Source organism: Galeopterus variegatus, unplaced genomic scaffold, assembly GCF_000696425.1.
Source record: "Galeopterus variegatus unplaced genomic scaffold, G_variegatus-3.0.2 Scaffold496, whole genome shotgun sequence".
Taxonomy (NCBI): Eukaryota; Metazoa; Chordata; class Mammalia; order Dermoptera; family Cynocephalidae; genus Galeopterus; species Galeopterus variegatus.
Genome location: NW_007726607.1, coordinates 275,450 through 293,816, shown reverse-complemented (window position 1 = coordinate 293,816; position 18,367 = coordinate 275,450). Strand labels below are relative to the sequence as shown.

The window sequence follows — 18,367 nt, the reverse complement described above, 5'->3', positions numbered from 1 at the left end:
TTTGTCCTTTTTGAGACCGGCCGCACCACGCTCAGCCAGTGAGTGCTGTGAGCGCACCGGCCATCCCTATATAGGATCCGAACCTGCGGCGGGAGCACTGCTGCGCCCCCAGCGCCGCACTTTCCCGAGTGCGCCACGGGCTCGGCCCAAGATAAACTCTTTTAACAGCATAATTGGCCTAACTCATAAGTACGTTAATTCTTCCATTCTCTCCATCCTTCTGGGATTTGTTTGCAATCCACTTATCAAATATCCATTTAGGATGGCGGGAAAACAGGCATGAAAACAAAATAGAATGATGTAGCAAACTTTATTTTCAGTCTATTTCCTTATCTCTTCTGACTGAGCAATGTTGACAATTTACACGTAAACATGGGAAAAGGAAGGATGAAGTTACTGTCACCTTACATACAACATTACCAACTTCACCAGGAACTGGCCTCTTCTACCCAATGTATCCTAATGCTAAATTATCAGTTGGAGAAATCTTTTAAAAGCCACTTCAACATTAAAACAAACATGTTCCTGAATTTCCTGAGCATGCACATAAACAGCCAAATAGTAATGCTATATAGTCATTTAAAAGAAGTTTCTATCTGTGATGTCCATTTTGGAAGACTACATTAATGTTTACCAAGCCTGAAATATGAAAAAATAACCCAGTCTTAAACTTTAATCTGAGCACTATAATTGCTAACTCTCTCTATTTAAACTTGCTTCTGTGTGAAGAGACAAAGAAAGCAGAGGGAAATATGAATTCTCATTATAGGTATATTATCAGCCTTTCCGCCTTCAATCTATGTTCTCCTTATTCACATATTCCATGTGTCACCTGCAGGTTTTCCTGCTGGATACAAGAAACAATATCGCCAGCTGCCCTATACAGTACTTCCTTTATGAGGGACACATTCAGTGGTAGCTTAAATAACAGCTAAGTCTTTATCACTTTATAAAGGCTCTCTTCTCTTACTTCTTATTTTGTCTTTCTTTCCAACTACCCTGCTAAACTATTTAGAACCGTATTTCTTCATGCCTCAGTTAAAGACTGTTAAACTTAAACTATGGGTTCAATATAATGCCTTTCCTTGGTGTTTGCTTAGGAAAATGATCAAGCAGAACCCCAAACCAAATTAATTCATATGAGAAACTTTTGATTAAAAGGGTGCACTCAGAGCTTATGTGCAACAAAAAATAGTGAGAGAAGCATCAAATTAAACCAGTTAACTTAAATCCATGACCCCAGTAGAAAGACAAAATAATACAATTATATGTATTTTTATCTCAAAAAGTAATAGAAAATTAAAATTGAATAATATGGGGAAAATGTTACATAGCTACAAACTACAAATAACAAACTTACATGCTTTTCCTCTAATTATGATCTTAAGTCTTGTAGTTGTGAAACATTTATTGTGGGTGTATCTCTATACCAGATTCCATTAAGGTGTAAGTTAAAGGAGGTATCCTTTTAATCTAGTGATTCACAGCACACCCCTTTTGTTATATCCCAAGTATTAACACTGACCTTTCTGAATTTTGATGTTCTAACAGAATATAGGCTTCATCTATTTTTAGAAAATATTTAGAAAAACATCACTTTTGCAACAAGTTGTATCTATAGTTAGGAACAATGACTGCAAAAGCAAAAGTCCGTAAACACAATAAAGAGCTGAAATTATTCTTTGTATTTTTCAAACTGAAGAACCAAGTACTTAATGTGATGGAAAAAAACACCTATTAAAAAGCTCAGCTCATTTTGAGCAAAATAAAGATGTATAGATAAAAGACTACTTTAAATGTTCTACAAATATAGCATCATCACGATTCAACATTATCTTTTATTTATAACTCTCATATGGTAAATTCGGAAAGAATGCCTAAGTTGTTATTGTTAGTTTGCTTCTTCAAAACAAAGTGTTTCTAAGATTTGAGCAAACAGTAATGGTTTTGGCTTAGTTCACTGTTATGACATTAGTTCAGGATCTGTCTAGAACTGCTGGCTCCAAATCAGGAGGCTGCTGAGGAATGTCTCATCCTTGGAATCCTCCAGCATCTCTCAGAGTGGATTTAACAGCAAGTTTATGACTGAGGAGGACAAAAAGTAAAGGAAAATTCCTTTTTGTAACAGAAATGTCACAGTTAAATAACAGCAGTGGTAAAAGCCACAGGTGTATTCAGTCTAGGATAGAATAAATCTTAAAAGCTTAGTTCACATCCACTTCGGTATTGCTGCTCTAGGCCACTCTTTTGTGAAGTACCTTACAGGAAGGTCTGGAGAACAATGTGACCTTCAAATCTGAGCTGTATTAAGTTAACTAGTGTATATGAGTCACTCAAGTATGACACAATATTAGACCAATCTGCTGTTTTAGAATGATTTTGTGGGTAATTAAGCTCTGTTTTGAGGCACAAATACAATTTATTTCAATGTTAAGGTACTTACTAAATGAAACAAGGATTTTATACACTTATTTTGAAAGTGTCATCCAAAACAACGCAATATAATAACACTCTGAGACTTACAAAAATTAACCTAATTTGCAGTATTGTGAAACACGATTCAACAGAAATTTGAAAACATACCATATTGGTTTAGGTCAAACTACTACTGAATTCAAATAACTAACAGGGAAGTATTTTGGTTAATTGCCCACAGTGAGAGCAGTTAAAAAGCAGGCCCAGGGCTGACTGGTTAGCTCAGTTGGTTAGACCAAAGGTTTGGATCCCCACACTGGCCAGCTGCCAAAAAAAAAAAGCAGCCCCTGTTTTTTACAGAAAGTCATGACAATGAGTAACTAACTCATCACACTCTCTGCAATAGACTATGTAGCATTCATACATTTAAGGGAGCGATAGATACCCTGGACACACAGCTTATTTCACACTAGTGAATAAATCCAAGATTTTTATAAAGCTCTGACTTTGGGTTAGAAGACAAAATGTCCTCTGTACACATACATAAACACCCTAATTCCTAGCCTCTTAATTCTCTCTGAAATGGCTTTTTACTTGTCTTTAAGTTAAAAAAAAAAAGTTGTGCAATGCACTAATATTTGTGCTTCTCAATTAAGGAACAATATACATTAAGTGAGAAAAAAGCTTGGGATGGTACTAATCTACTTAGATTATCTACATGATCTTTGAATATTTATGAGAATCAACTTAACTCAACTGTCCCTTGCCTTATGAGCAACTTAATTTTCTAAATTACCCAAGAAATTATTTAGCCATTTACAAAAACAAAGATTCTAAAATGCATTTTACAAAGTCATGGTCTTAGTTACTTGCATATTCTTCCACAAGATGGGTATACATTAAAAAACATTGCTCAAAAACATAAAAATATATTTTTCCTTCCTTTGCTATTTATGCATATAAATATTGTACTGAAGAACATGCATCATTCAATAAATAAATGCAAAAGCCACTTTACATAGTGTGGTTCTCTGCTATTTAGCAATATAAAATATAAAATAATTACAACAAAGTTAGCAATTAAAGAGCTAAATTCAAGAGATTTGCAAACCAATATAGCAGTGAACAGTCCCTTGTACAAAAATCCATTCAGAAAAAGATCAATTTCGTAGTGGATTACATAAAAATACAGGCCAGTAAGTGCCTTATAAATGCAAAAAGGAGCATTTTTTTATCAGCACATTCTTCAGTCTTGTTTGGACTAGATGCCAAACTTACCATTCACCTTTCAGTTCATCATGTTTTCCATTAAACTCTTTTTTTTTTTTTTCCTTTTTGTCTTTTTTCGTGTCCGGCAACGGACCGCAACCCTCAGTGTCGCGCCTGTACCGGACCGGGACCGGCAACGGGATCGCAACCCTAGGTGCTGCGCCCACCCCTCGCTCAGCCAGTGAGCGGGAACCGGTCTGTATGTGGGATCCGAACCCTCGGCGGGAGCACTGCCGCGCTTCCAAGCGGTGCACTGTAGCAGTGTGCCACCGGGCCGGCCCTTCCATTAAACTCTTGATCAACTTGTTTTATGCATTCTCGTATGCCAACATATTCCATTGGGATGAATGCCACTAGTTCTGCCAAATTTAAGATGTATCTATTTTTCTGGCTGAATTTTGAGCTAATGAGTGGTCTTGTAACATCCAGAAGTGTTTTGATAAACCAAGAACTACATACAATGATTAGAGATTTTAGTTTTTTCCGTAACCTTCTATCAATTTGCTGGTAGCATTTCCTGAGCCATCCCAGACTAGGCATTTTTCTTAGAGTTCTTGTACCATTTAAAAAAACTCTCATGTAGTTTTCTGCTACTAACAGCTCCACAGTGCCAATAACATACTTAAATAAATTGTCCAATGGGTATTTACAGTTATGTTGACCACTTTTTGGCATAAAACAGACAGCAAACACAACGATGGCATTTAACCCATTCCCATAATATCCTCCATGGCTGGTAACTTTTTTATAGGATTCAATTACCTTCAAATCAATCCTGTGGCCCAGTTCATCAATCCTGCACATATGCCAGCCTCATCCATCTTCTTTTTCCTCTGCTGCTGTGTATTCAGTAATTGAGCTTTTCCAAATTACTTCAGTGGTTTTGGGTTTGGAAGATCATATTCCCACTCAAATTTATTACTGTTCTCTGACAGCTGTGTCTAAGCCATCTCAGTCAATCTCCCCACTTTCATCCAAATCATCTGACAACACAGAGCCATCACGAGGATCCAAGGTCAGGCTGCCGTCCAGAGCCATCAGTTTCTTTCTCACTTTATTTCCATTAAGTTCTAGTGAGTCAGGCTGGCTCTCTGAGCCCATTAGAACTAGTATATCTGCTTCAATACTATCATCTTCCCATGAAAGTATTGGAAAATCTTCATCTTCCCATTCTTCTTTCAGTTCCACACCTTCCATCTTAAGCTTGGATTTGATGCAACTATAAACTCCTGATGATCCAGAGAGCCAATGTCCCTGGATGAAGCCTTGACCCTTTGTCTTCTTCATCCCACCAGTCCAGCGATGTGGGACTGACAGCCAGGTCACAGAAGGTGGCACCAAGTAGAGCCTGCTGCCCTTGGCCAGTGGTAGACACCCTGACCCAGTGCCCTGGCCACAGCTGCAGTGGCAGTGGTGGCAGCTGACGTGGACACATTAAACAATCCCTGGAGGAAGTGATCACATTCTGACCTTCTCTAGGTGCAGTAGCTGGGTAGAGGCCTCATATTCTAACTTTTCACTTCTAACCTACATATGTTTTTATATTTGAAGTAGGTTTTTTTTTTTTTTTTTTGTCTTTTTCCGTGTCCGGCAATGGATCGCAACCCTCAGTGTCGCCCCCGTACCGGACCAGGGACCGGCAACGGGATCGCAACCCTTGGCGTTGCTCCCGCGCCTCGCTCAGCCAGTGAGCGGGAACCGGTCTGTATGTGGGATCCGAACCCTCGGGCGGGAGCACTGCCGCGCCTCCCAAGCGGCGCACTATCCAGTGTGCCACCGGGCCGGCCCTGAAGTAGGTTTTTTTATAGGCAACATCTAGTTGAATCTTGTTATTTCATTCAATCTGACAATCTCTGTCTTTTAATTGGGGTGTTTAAATAATTTACATTTAATGTGATCATTGATATGGTTGAGTTTAAATCTACCATCTTGCTATTTGTTTTCTATTTGTGCTATGTGTTGTTTGTTTCCTTTTCCCTCTTTTTCTCCCTTCTTTTGTTTAATTGAGTATATTTTATGATTTTATTGTATGTCTTTTTTTAGATTATTACCTACCTTTTTCTAAATTGTTTTTTTTAAGTGGTTGATTTGGGTTTATATAGAATGATTCTTAAACTTATGACAATCTACCTTCAAGTAATATTTTACTGCTTAAATATGGTATACTTATATTTCTTTTCTCCTGTCCTTTGCACTATTGTTGTCATACATCTTCCCTCTATATTGCTTATAAGCCCCATCATATATAGTTATTGTTTTTTCCTATAAACAATCAACTATCTTTTTTTTTTTTTTCCTTTTTGTCTTTTTCCGTGTCTGGCAACGGATCGCAACCCTCAGTGTCACCCCCGTACCGGGCCGGGACCGGCAACAGGATCGCAACCCTCGGTGTTGCTCTCGTGCCTCGCTCAGCCAGTGAGCGGGAACCGGTCTGTATGTGGGATCTGTATGGGTCTGTATGTAGCAGTGCGCCACCGGGCCAGCCCAATCAACTATCTTTTAAAGTGATTTTTTTTAAATAAGAAAAAATGTTTACATTTACCCACACATTTACTATTATTAGTGCTCTTCATTCCTTTGTGTACATAACAGTTTTTCATCTGGCATCATTTTCTGTCTGCTGAAGGGCTTTCTAGAATTATTTTTGGTAATGCAGTTCTGCACTGATGTGTTCTTTCCGCTTTTTATGTCTGAAAAAGCATTCATTTTTTAAAGATAAATTTGCTGGTTATAAAATTATAGGTTGACACAATTTCCCCCCATCCCGCAGTACTTTGAAGATGTTGCTGAATTCTGGCTTGCATTGTGTCTGACAAGAAGTTGGTTGTCATTTTTATCTTTATTTTTCCATCAGTAAAATGTTCTTTGACCCACCCCAGCTGTTTTCAATATTTTTTATCATTGGTTTTAATCAGTTTGATTATGATGGATCTTTATCTAGTTTTCTTGATTCTTCCTTTATTTAAGTTCTGTTGTGCCTGATGGCTGTGCAGATTTATAGTCCTTTTCTTCTCAACCAAATTCAGAAGTTTCCAGCAATTATTTTTTTAAATACTTTTTTTTCTGTTTTCTCTTCTTTCCCTCAAAGACTTTAATTACATGTGTATTAAGCCACTTTACATTGTCCCATGACTTCTGATGTTCTAGGCTTTAAAAAAAAAACCAAAACTCTGTTTCATTTTGAATAGTTTCTATCACCATTTCTTTAAATTCACTAATCTTTTTGTTCTGCCATGTCTAATATGCTGTTAATCTCTTCCAGTGCATTTTTCATCCCAGCTATTGTAGTTCGCATCTGTAGAAGTTTGATTTGGGTGTTTTTCTTTTATGTCTCTTCTTAATGTACTCATATTTTCCTCTACCTTCTTAGGCAATAAAATATAGGTATAATAACTTTCGAAATAACCTTATCTACTAATTCTACCAACTGATCACTTCTGAAACTGTCTCTGTTTATTGGTTTTTCACTTTTGGTGGATTGCAGCTTTCTGCTTCTTTGCATACCTGCTAGTTTTTGATTGAATGCCAAACATTGTGAGTGGTACCTTGTTTGGTTTTGAATACTCTTGACATATATGTGTGTGTGTGTGTGTGTGTGTGTGTGTGTGTACACTTAAATCTTGAGCTTTGTTCTGGAACACAATAAATCACTTAGAAGTGGTTTGAAGCTTGCTTTTAATCATCCAAGGCAGGACCAAAATAGCCTTTAGTCAAGGATTAATATGGACCCACTATTGAAGGAATACTTTCTGAGTATTTTACCCGATGACTCGTGTATTACAAGTCTTTTTCACTCTGGCTGGCAAGAATATCAATTATTCTCAGCACTGTGTGATATTTAGAGATCATTCTGCCCATTCCAATCTATTGGGATCCGCTTCCCCCATCTCAAGTAGTTTCCTCACACATATGTGCTAATCAATGCCTCAGTTGAAGATGCAAGTGGGATCTTCTCAAGTGGAAAGATCTCTCTCTCCTCTCTGGCACTTGGCCATGCAAATCTACTCTCTGTAGCCTCACTGAACATATAACTTTGTCTTCTCAACTCATGGAGACCACTGGGCTTTTCCTGAATCCCCCTTCTCTGACTTGAAGTCTGGAAGCTCTCTCCAGGTAGGAAGCTGAAGTAACTGTAGAGCTCATCTCATGTGCTTCCCATTTCTGAGGGATCATTGTCCAGCACTGCCTGTTGTTCAGTGTTGAAAACCATTGCTTAATATATTTCTTCAGTGTTATAAATTGTTTAAGGTGGGAGGCTAAATCCAATTCTTGTTACTCCATCTTGGTTGGAAGCAGAAGTACCCAAAACACTAACAACATTCTAATTTTTTATAGATGTTGTTTGTCTGCTTGCCACATTACACTGTAATCTCCAAAAGAGCTTGCCTACATTGTCCTCTGTTGTAATAATTAGCATTCAGCATAATATCTTGCACATAATAAATGCTGAACAAATGTTTTCTGAATGAATCTTATGAATTAGTTGGGCTTGAGGACTTTATGTTTAACAGAGATCTGTAGACCAAAACCCTAGAGGGTGAGTAAGAAACTAGCCACTTTTAACTTCTTTATTAATTTCACCTTTTTTTTTCTTTGACAACCTCATTTCCCTAAGCTCCCACTTTTATTTTTAACTTTTTATTTTGTAATAATTATAGATTCATAGGAGGTGTTAAAGAAATATACAAGGGAATGTTATGCATCCTTTCCTCAGCCTCCCTGAATGGTAACAACTTGCCAATCTTTAGTAGACCATCAAAACCAAAAAATTTACATTGGTACAACAAACAAAGCATGTTCAGACGTCACCAGTTATACATGAGCTTATTTGTGTGTGTGCGTGTGTGTGTATATACAGTTCTATGAAATTCTACTATATGTGTAAACTTGCATTATCAGTACCACAATCAACATCCTCAATTAAAACATTGCCTAAGATTCCCTTGTGTTACCTCTTTATAGCCACACCCATTCCGCACCACCCATCCCAAACCCCTGGAAATCATAAATTTGTTCCCCATATCTATAATTATGTTATTTCATGAATGCTATATAAACGGAATCATGCAGTATGTGTCCTTTGGAGATTTTTTTTTTCACTCAGCATAGTTTCCTTGAGGTTCATCCAAGTTTTTGCATGTATCAATATTTCCTTTCTTTTCATTGTTGAGTAGTATTCCATGGTATGGATATACACAGTTTGTTTAACCATTTATCCTCTGAAGGACATATATGTAATTTCCAGCTTTGGCCTATTATGAATAAAGCTACTTGGAACATACGTGTACAAGTGCCTGTGAAATAAGTCTTCCTTTCTCTGGGACAAATTGCCCAAGGGTAAAATTGCTGTGTCATATGGTGAGTCTGTTTTTAGTTTTGACAGGAATTGCCAAACTATTTTCCAGAGTTGCTGTAACATTTTGTATTCCCACCACCAATGTATAAGTGATCCAGTTTCTCCACACTCTTGCTAGCATTTGATGTCACCATTATTTTTCATTTTAGCCATTCTGATAAATGTGTAGTGATATCTCACTGTAGCTTTAATTTGCTTTTCTCTGATGGCTAATGGTGTTGACTTTTGCGTGTTTATTTGCCATTTATATAGCATCTTGGTGAAATGTCTATGCATATCTTTTGTTCATGTTCTAATTGGATAGTTTGATTTTTTAATGTTCAGTTTTGAGAGATTTTATATGTTCTAGATAAAGGCCTTTGCCAGATATGTGATATGCAAATATTTTTCGCAGTATGTAATTTGTTTTTTCATCCATTTAACAGGGTCTTTGGCCAAACAAAAGTTTTAATTTTGATGAAGTCCCATTATCAATTTTCCTGCCTATGCATTTTGCAGTTGGTGTTAAGTCTAAGAACTCTTAGATCCCAATGATTTTTCTGGGGTTTTTTTTTTTGCTAGAAATGTTGTAAGCTTCCATTTTAATAATTTTAATTTTCAGCTCCTGTCTCCAGTTAGGCCTTATATCTCTTTAATGTTATCTAAATTACTTAGAGTGCTTTTTACTTTCTTGAATTTCATTTATAACTTCCCATTCAATACAACCACTACCCCAAGCATCCTTTTATATAAGAATAACATTTCATTTTTTTTTTCCTTTTTTGTCTTTTTTACTGACCGGTAATGGGATCGCAACCCTCAGTGTTGCGCCCGCACCGCGCTCAGCCAGTGAGTGGGAACCGGTCTCCACATGGGATCTGAACCCTCAGCGGGAGCGCCGCCACGCTCCCAAGCAGCGCACTCTCCAGTGCGCCACCGGGCCTGCCCAACATTTCATTTTTGAAAAATCAAAAACATCTTCTCTGTTGGGTGATTTTTCTTAATCCACAGGACTTAATCCGTCTCTTGGTCTATTTGCAGCTTATTAAATGAGGTGATGTCCCTGGAGTGTCAAACTGAAAAGCTGGATGACCAGGACTTTGACCCTGATAAGGAGGCAAACATCGAGGTAAGCTGGAGACTTGGAAAAAACAATCTGGGAGGCTGGGGATTCCCACGTTTTCCCACCCTTTCTATTGTTTAACAGGCTGTGACAAGAAGTAAGATCCATTTATGACACAAGGAGTAGTGCTCTCTGGTGGTCCATGCTGAGCACCTTTCCCCTGGGTAATAGCACTTCCCTTCTCTGGTCACACAAAAAGCCTACACTTTTCTATATACCTAGAAACTTGGTAAGACAAATATGATAGGTTTCTATCTCGATGCCATCTTAAGATAAGAACGAGCAGCTTAAGGGAGAACTTCTCTTAATCTTCATATCCCAGCACCTTAACAGTACAGAGAACATATCCAGGGAATATTTATCAAGAACCGCATCCTTAGAATGTAAGAGATCAACCTGTGTTTGTCTTCAATGCCCTCATGAAGAGCTTTGTGTTTGTGTTTACAGCCTCCAAAGCTTTCCTGCTGTTTTATCTCCTTTTTTCAGAGAAAGGTTTGAAGTTTTGTTTTTTTAAGAATCATAGAATGTTAGAGCTGAGACATAGTGATCAACTTTAGACACGAATCAGACTTCAGAGTCCTGACTGATAGTTTTTCTGCTCTACTGCAAGTCAGGCCTTTGAAGAGAAGTGCCCCACCCCCCAAAAGTCGGTGTCTAACTACCTCTTTTTATTGAAATTGCCAGTCTCTGATTTAGCTCAAGCCCAAGAGTTTAAATTTAGTGGATTTTGGAAGGAGTAAAGGAAATGTTTCTTTTATTGTAGGAAAAGAATGTTTATTTTGACCCCTCCCATATTAAAAGTTATCAGCAGATCGGCACAGATTTATCATCCAGAAGGGGGAAAAAAACTACTTTTAAACATAATACAGTCAAATATTTTGAGTTGCAATCTTGTTTTGTGCTAGTTGAAAAGTTTTTTCACTATCCTTGGGCTTTGGGAATTGCAACCTATGAAAAAACAGAGAGAACAAAGGCCAATAAATATTCTGCTTCAGAAAATTTCCTCCAAAAGTCAGCTGTGAGTATTACAGGAATGTGGATTTCAGCAGGAGGTGGGGGTCGGAAAGGATGAATATTAAAAGTCTGAGGAGAAAGATGGCAGAATACAGAGATCAATGAAAATGAAATTTTGACAAAGGGAGGTGCTTCGGATAACAGGGAAGCAGAAAGCATCACACGTGTATATGGAAATTCTCCATGCTGGAGATATGTAGCTTTGTGCACACATTAAAAACAAAACAAAACTAGAAATGGCCCAAATATTCACTACTTGTTTTGTGGATAAACTGCAGTACAAGTGTATGATTGAATATTACTCAGCAATAAAAAGGAACAAACTTTTGATTCACCCAACAACACGAATGAATGTTAAATGCATTATGCTAAGTGAAAGAAGCCACACTCAGAAGATTACAGATTTTATGATGCCATTTATGTAACACGCACTCTTTTCAGGCAAATCTAAAGGAACAGAAAATAGGCTAGTGGTTGCCAGCGTCAAGTGGAGTAAGCAAGGAGGGGACTGAGACGCGGGTAAAATTTGGGGGGGGGGTGTTGAAATATTCTATATCTTGTTGTGGTGATGATTATACAACAGTATGCATTTGTCAGAACTCATAGAACTGTACACTTTAAAAAGGTGAGTTTTACTGTGTGTTGATTATACCTCCATAAATGCGTCTTCAGAAAAAATGGCACAAGCTCTGTCCTCAATAAGGCTGATGGAAATGGCTACATAAAAACAAATGCAATAATATGTATGAATAAGAAGCTTTAAATATAATTGTTACCAATGCAAAGTTACTAGAAATGGCTGTAGGTTTACCCTGGCAGAGGGAAAAGAGAAGATTGTTAGAGATAGATACAGAAGCAGCAAATAAAGTGCAGGGAAGTTAAAAGAGAAAAAGGTTAATAAAGTTACATTAATATCACATGTATGGGCTCACTTATTCTTCATGAAGAAATGGAGAAACTAAGAAAGGCATGAAAGGGCAAGGAGGGAAAAATTGATAAAATTATTTTTTAAAAAAAGCAAAACAAAAACAAATGTATTTAAAAGAACTTTAAGCTGTGGAAGGAACTTTGAGGTGGACTTGGGTGTTGCCCGATATTGAGCCCTCAGGTCCACGAAAATTCCTGAAATCTTCATATGAATATACAGACCTTCATTCTGAGACTGGCCTTATTCCAGTTATCTTTCATACGGTTATCTTTGACAAGTGCTGTATAAAGATGTTTACTATATAAATCAATTAGAACACCAAATAAAATGTGATCATCATAAAATAGATCCTCTCTAAATAATTAAACCATGCAATTCAGGGGTTGGTGATAAATAAACTAAATAAACTTGGTAAAAAATGGACACAGACTATCCATTTCTCAATTCAGCTATAAGATGCTGAAGGGTAAATACTCCTGTTACTTGTATCCACCCAGCACAATGCTTAGCTCAATGGCCACGTACATAGGATCTGGCCAATAATATCTTGTTGATTTGATTTAATGTTGGTTTTAGAAATTATCACCCAGAACAGGATGGGGAATTAAAACAGCCTCTATTAAATCTAAAAATTTTTTTATCACGGTTGTACTTTCTCCTAAAAATCATTAGTATTGTTTCATTTCCATACATCATTTGTTACAATGTTTGTTTTATACTTTTATTTTTTTAATAGGAAAAGATCATGGAAATTAGAAAGCAATTAGGAGAAATGAATGACAACTTTGCCCAGGTAATATAAAATGGCTTTACAACTAATAAGAAAAAAGCAGTGCTTCAAAGAAATCTCAGATTTACCGAATTTCAGGGAAAGGAATCTAAAATTGGATGAAAGATATACTCAGAATTTTAGACCTGGAAAGAACTTCCTGTCATTTAATCTGTACCTTCATTTTTAGAAAAGAAGAGTGTTTCTCAGAAAGATGAAGAGATGAGGTTACTTACCCATATTTCCAGAGGAAAAGAACCAGTCTTGCTTTTGCACTCCTATTTATATATATATACATACTAATATATGTGCTGTATATTAATATCATATACTGTATATTGTGATGTAATAATTATAATTAATATGTACCAATATTATATATTATATATAATATATGTATATGTATATAAATATTTTCTTCTAACAAAAGTAATGCATGCTTATTTTAATAATTAAAACATTATGAAACTAGTTCATAAAAATAAAAAATAATCTCATTTCCTCAAAGACAATAAACAATTTCATATATTTATATTCTTCCATATTTTTCCTGTACGCATATTTATATACTGTTATTGTTCTAATGAGATTATATTATATGTATTGTCTGGCAACTGGTGTTTTTACTCAGCATTTTTTCTTCATTTTCAACACTAGTAGCTGTCATTTTACCTTTTTTTCACTACTGTGTAATGCAGGATTTGATGTTTGGATTTATTAAATTTATTTGTTGGCTATTTGGGACTTCATAATCAATGCCTGCCTTTACAAACTATGCCTCAGAAATCCACACCTTTGCTTGTTCTTGCAAGTATGTCTTTAAGAATCAATTTCTAGAAATGTCGTCTCTAGAACTCATCTTTCCTGAATCCCCACACTGTTCTTCCTGCCACAGTTCTGCTTTTCAAGGTATCCTGCAAGTCTATTATGGAATAATTAATTAAAAACCTTTAAAAGGATTATTTACTTTTGACATATGTGCAATTGGCATATGTGTCTTAGAAGTGGATGGTTTGCGTTCAGCTGGTGTCTTGTTCTTACTGACAGACACTGGCTGAAACCATCTGTCATCTCTACCTGACAACCTGTAAGAGACAGGAGGGAAACAGGATGCAGATCCTTTTTGTCGACAGCTGTTTTGCTAAGCCATAGGGCCTGAATATTCAATGTAACATAACAAGGACTTATGTTTATAAATTATAAGTTTATAAATATTTAAAATAATTTTTAAAAAAATTTATGAGAAACTAGTGTCCTGGTGGGAGTTTTTAAGAAGCAAGGAAGGATTAATGAATGCAGAGAAAGATATTTTATAATAAGCTGCCATTATGGAGATATTTACACCTAAAGTATTGAATATAATCTTGTTAATCCTTTGTTTATTCCTCTTGCAATTTGCAATTCACAATTACACTATGAATTTGCTCTAAGAGGAAGAATTTTACTGAGTAAGAGTAAATTTCAATGAAGCTACCTTTATAAGGGGTAATAAAATGGGTGGGACTTTATAGTACAAACCAGAAAAATATAGTTTTCATTTTACTTAGAATTGTGAATGTCTTTTTAGGTAGATGATTGTAATGAAGCTCATGAATTAAAGGAAAAACTCATTGAAAGAATGGAGGTAAGATTTCACAGTTACACAGGTTCAAACAATGATAATATCAGATGATTGATATCTAAATACAGTGGTAATTCTTTCCCTAGAGTTTGAGGGTGCACCACATATCAGATTCTTTCTAGTCTTTTTGCTTTCTTCTCCCCATCCTCGGTTTCTGCTTTAGACCAACAAAACATCTCTCAGTTCTGGTGGACTCCCAAGTTCTCATAACCCTCTGCTATTTTACTTCTCATCCCTCCATCTGGAGCTTATCCTCCATCTCTACAAATTACCCATTCTTCAAAGCTCAGAACAAATGTCATCTTTTCCTCCAGACCTTTCCTAATCTCCCCTAGCCAGAAAAATGGCTTCATCTCTGAAGTCCTCCCACAAGATCTTAGACACTGAGGTAAATGCGAATTGGTGAATGAAAAAATGAACAAATGAATGTATCAACCTGTCACCTGATCAGAGGTGTTTACTCATCCCACCTATCTACAGTAGGTGTTCCCACCACCAAACCTTGGCTACTTTGTTTCACCACCTTATTGTTTTCTCATGTATCTTACTATATAATATTATCTTAATAATAATATGTAATAATATCTTAATAATAATGTATAATATATAATATTTAGCATGAATCTTAATATTTAATATCTAATGTGTGCACGTGTTTAGTTGTTTATTACTTGTCTCCCAGCCTCTATAAATGCACACACAATAGATTGCACATTCTTTACCTATTTTGTTTACCACTGTATCTTAAAACAGTGCTTTGTAGACAGTAGTCACTCAATGAGTATCTTTTGTATAGATACAGTGGTTAACAAAAACAAACTGAATAGATGAATTAAGTACAAGGATACCTTTCTCCATGAATAATCCAGTAGTTAAAGATTAGCATGTGTGTTTCGTTTAATTTGCCATCATGGTTCTATGTTGCACTGTGAATCTGTAAGTCTCCTATTAGTGAGCATGCACCTACCAATGGCCTACAATAAAACTGAGAGACATCTATAATCATTGGTGTTTTTTTTAAGGATGGTTGATTGCTCTTTTCTCCCCCCCAGAACTTTCGCAAGGACATGACTCTGCTGAATACAAAGCTAGTGAGCATGCACCTACCAATGGCCTACAATAAAACTGAGAGACATCTATAATCATTGGTGTTTTTTTTAAGGATAATTGATTGCTCTTTTCTCCCCCCCAGAACTTTCGCAAGGACATGACTCTGCTGAATACAAAGCTGGGGAAGTACCAAATGCAAGAAGAAAGAACAAACTTTCACAGTTGTATAGAAATGGGTATTGAAGAAATGGAGCCACTGCTTTTTCAGGCTCCACTACCCCGTTTAGGACAGAACTCTCCTCCCAGTGTTAGAGGGTGGTAAGTCAGAGAAAGGGGCCATTGTGGGCTGGACAGAGGGCCCAAAATGCATGGACTATAGTAAGATTGAATTTTTTCAAGTGTTAACTACAATTTTGTTTTATTTTATTTTGTAAATTATCTACTTATGTTCTTTAAAAATTTGTTTATTGGAGTCATAGTATTTTTTTTTACTGCTTTAGATATAGACCTATTACATTAGATATGTAAATATAGCTATAGATTACTTCCTTATTGCTTTAAGTAAATCTGTAGTAGAAAAACTAGATGAATCTGTCTATATACATAGATGCGTATGTAGATTTATCTCTATATAATATGTCTTTATCTATCTTTCTCTTAAAGGATGCTATCTACAATTTATGCAACCACATACATCAAAAACACATACCTGCTAAGCAGATTTGGAAACCTTTGTTTGCTGGACAGGATGCTTCTCCCTTGTCCAGTATTGGAGACATACATACCAGTGAATTCTGACTCTTTAGATCCCTTCCTGGAGATGCTACACCATCATATACACCCTGAATAGTACCCTCCTCTAAGAAAACTTTTCTGATTCTTTATCTCCAACCATCAACCCGGGTAGAATCTTCAGCTCCCTCTTTTGTCAAGTCCTTTGCCTGTTTTGTAAAATTGGTTTCTTTGTCTTTTGTAGTTGAATTGTAAAAATGTGTGCGTACTCTACCTTGCACATAATCCTGTCATAGAGCCCATAGCATATTACTGCAATTAAATTATTTCAAATACGTCTCCTCCTAATACTCAATAAAGGCAGAAATCTTGTCTTCATCATTTTGGGACATGACATAAAAGATGCTCAACAAATGTTAAATTAGTAAATAAGTAAGGAGTAGTGTCAGTGAAAATGGTGGAGGAAAGACCTCAGGAAATTTTCTTCTCCATAAAATCAGTGAGAGACCTGGAAAAATGTTCAGAATCAACTTTTTCAGAATTTTGGAAATTAAGGATTTAGTATCCAGGATATATAAAGAACTCTTACAACTCAGCAACAAAAAGACAAACAACCCAGTTTAAAAAGCAAGCAAAGGATTTGCACAGCATTTCTTCAAAGAAGATAGGCAAATGGCTAACAAGCACATGAAAAGTTTCTCAACCTCACTAGTCATTAAGGAAATGCAAATCGAAACCACAATGAACTACAATAAGATACCACTTTACACTCACTAAGATGACTATAATAAAAAAGACAGACAATAACAAATGTTGAAGAGGATGTGGAGAAATTGGGATCCTCATACATTGCTGGTAGGATTGTAAAATGGTACACCCACTTAGGGAAACAGTTTGGCAGTGCCTGAAAATGTTAAACATAGAGTTACCGTACAATCCAGCAATTCCACTCCAAAGAATTGAAGATGTGTGTCCACACAAAAGCCTGAACATAAATGTTCATAGCAGTATTATTCATAATAGCCCCAAAGTAGAAACAACCTACATGTCCATTAACTGATGAATGGATAAGCAAAATGTGGTATATCCACGTAATGATGTATCTGTCATTCAGCTACAAAAAAAGAATGAAGTACTGATACATGCTACAACATGGATGACCTTAGAAAACATTATGCTAAGTGAAAGAAACCAGACACAAAGGACATATATTGTTTGATGCCATTTATATGAAGTGTTCAAAATAGGAAAATCCACATAGATAGAAAGTAGATTCATGCCCCAGATAGGTAAAACAAGAGAGGTAAAGATTACGATAACCTGCTGGAATGTGGAAAGAGCATTTCAAAGGAAAGAGTCTCACAATAGGGGGTTTCATTGCTTCATGGCTACAGAATCTTAGAATACCAGTGCCAGCCCTAGCAGGATTTACGTACTCATCTACTCCAAGCTGCTTCTTTTACATATGAAAACTGAAGTCAAGAGAAATTCAGTTGCTTAGTTTTAGAGCTACAGGGTGGAGGAGCCAGGAGTCCTATCAATGTGATTTTCTTCAGAATTTTCTTAACACAGATGTTTTCTTTCCTGCAGGAAATATGCACTGAGGATTTTCATCATGTTTTATGTCATTGCCTTCACTGGACTTTCATGTTACATACTATTTTTTGATCCTGTTTCTCTTTGAAAGTGTGCTCTCTAGAATGCTTGGGTGACGAGCAATGTGGGAACTATGGGAGATGATTGCACCTTTCTTGAATTTGGAAGTGGAAGACTTGTTACCCTCATAAAGACACAGAAGTTACATTACCCTGCTGACTTTCTCCCCAATAAAATTCTGGCTGTTCCCGTATTATGGTGGCTAACTTATTTTTTTTTTAAAAATGCTGTACAGTGATTTTTAAAGGACATTCTAATCATGTGGAAGTTGGTTGATCACAGAAGTTACATTACCCTGCTGACTTTCTCCCCAATAAAATTCTGGCTGTTCCCGTATTATGGTGGCTAACTTATTTTTTTTTAAAAAATGCTGTACAGTGATTTTTAAAGGACATTCTAATCATGTGGAAGTTGGTTGATCACAGAAAAAATGAAAACAGTTTATCTTTACCCTT

General features: G+C 36.4%; 1 protein-coding gene and 1 pseudogene across 1 annotated transcript in view; one reads left to right on the top strand and one right to left on the bottom strand.

The window, feature by feature from the left end:
- Nucleotides 1-18,105, top strand: part of SMCO2 (single-pass membrane protein with coiled-coil domains 2) — a 40,575-nt gene extending 22,470 nt beyond the window's left edge. Inside the window, 5 exon segments of the mRNA XM_008569430.1 lie at nt 10,061-10,148; nt 14,421-14,477; nt 15,667-15,842; nt 17,847-17,921; nt 17,923-18,105. Coding sequence (XP_008567652.1) covers nt 10,061-10,148; nt 14,421-14,477; nt 15,667-15,842; nt 17,847-17,921; nt 17,923-18,043 — 517 coding nt within the window. The 3' untranslated portion in view covers nt 18,044-18,105.
- LOC103587864 lies at nt 631-5,053 on the bottom strand (annotated as a pseudogene).
- Nucleotides 18,106-18,367: the final 262 nt, after the last annotated feature.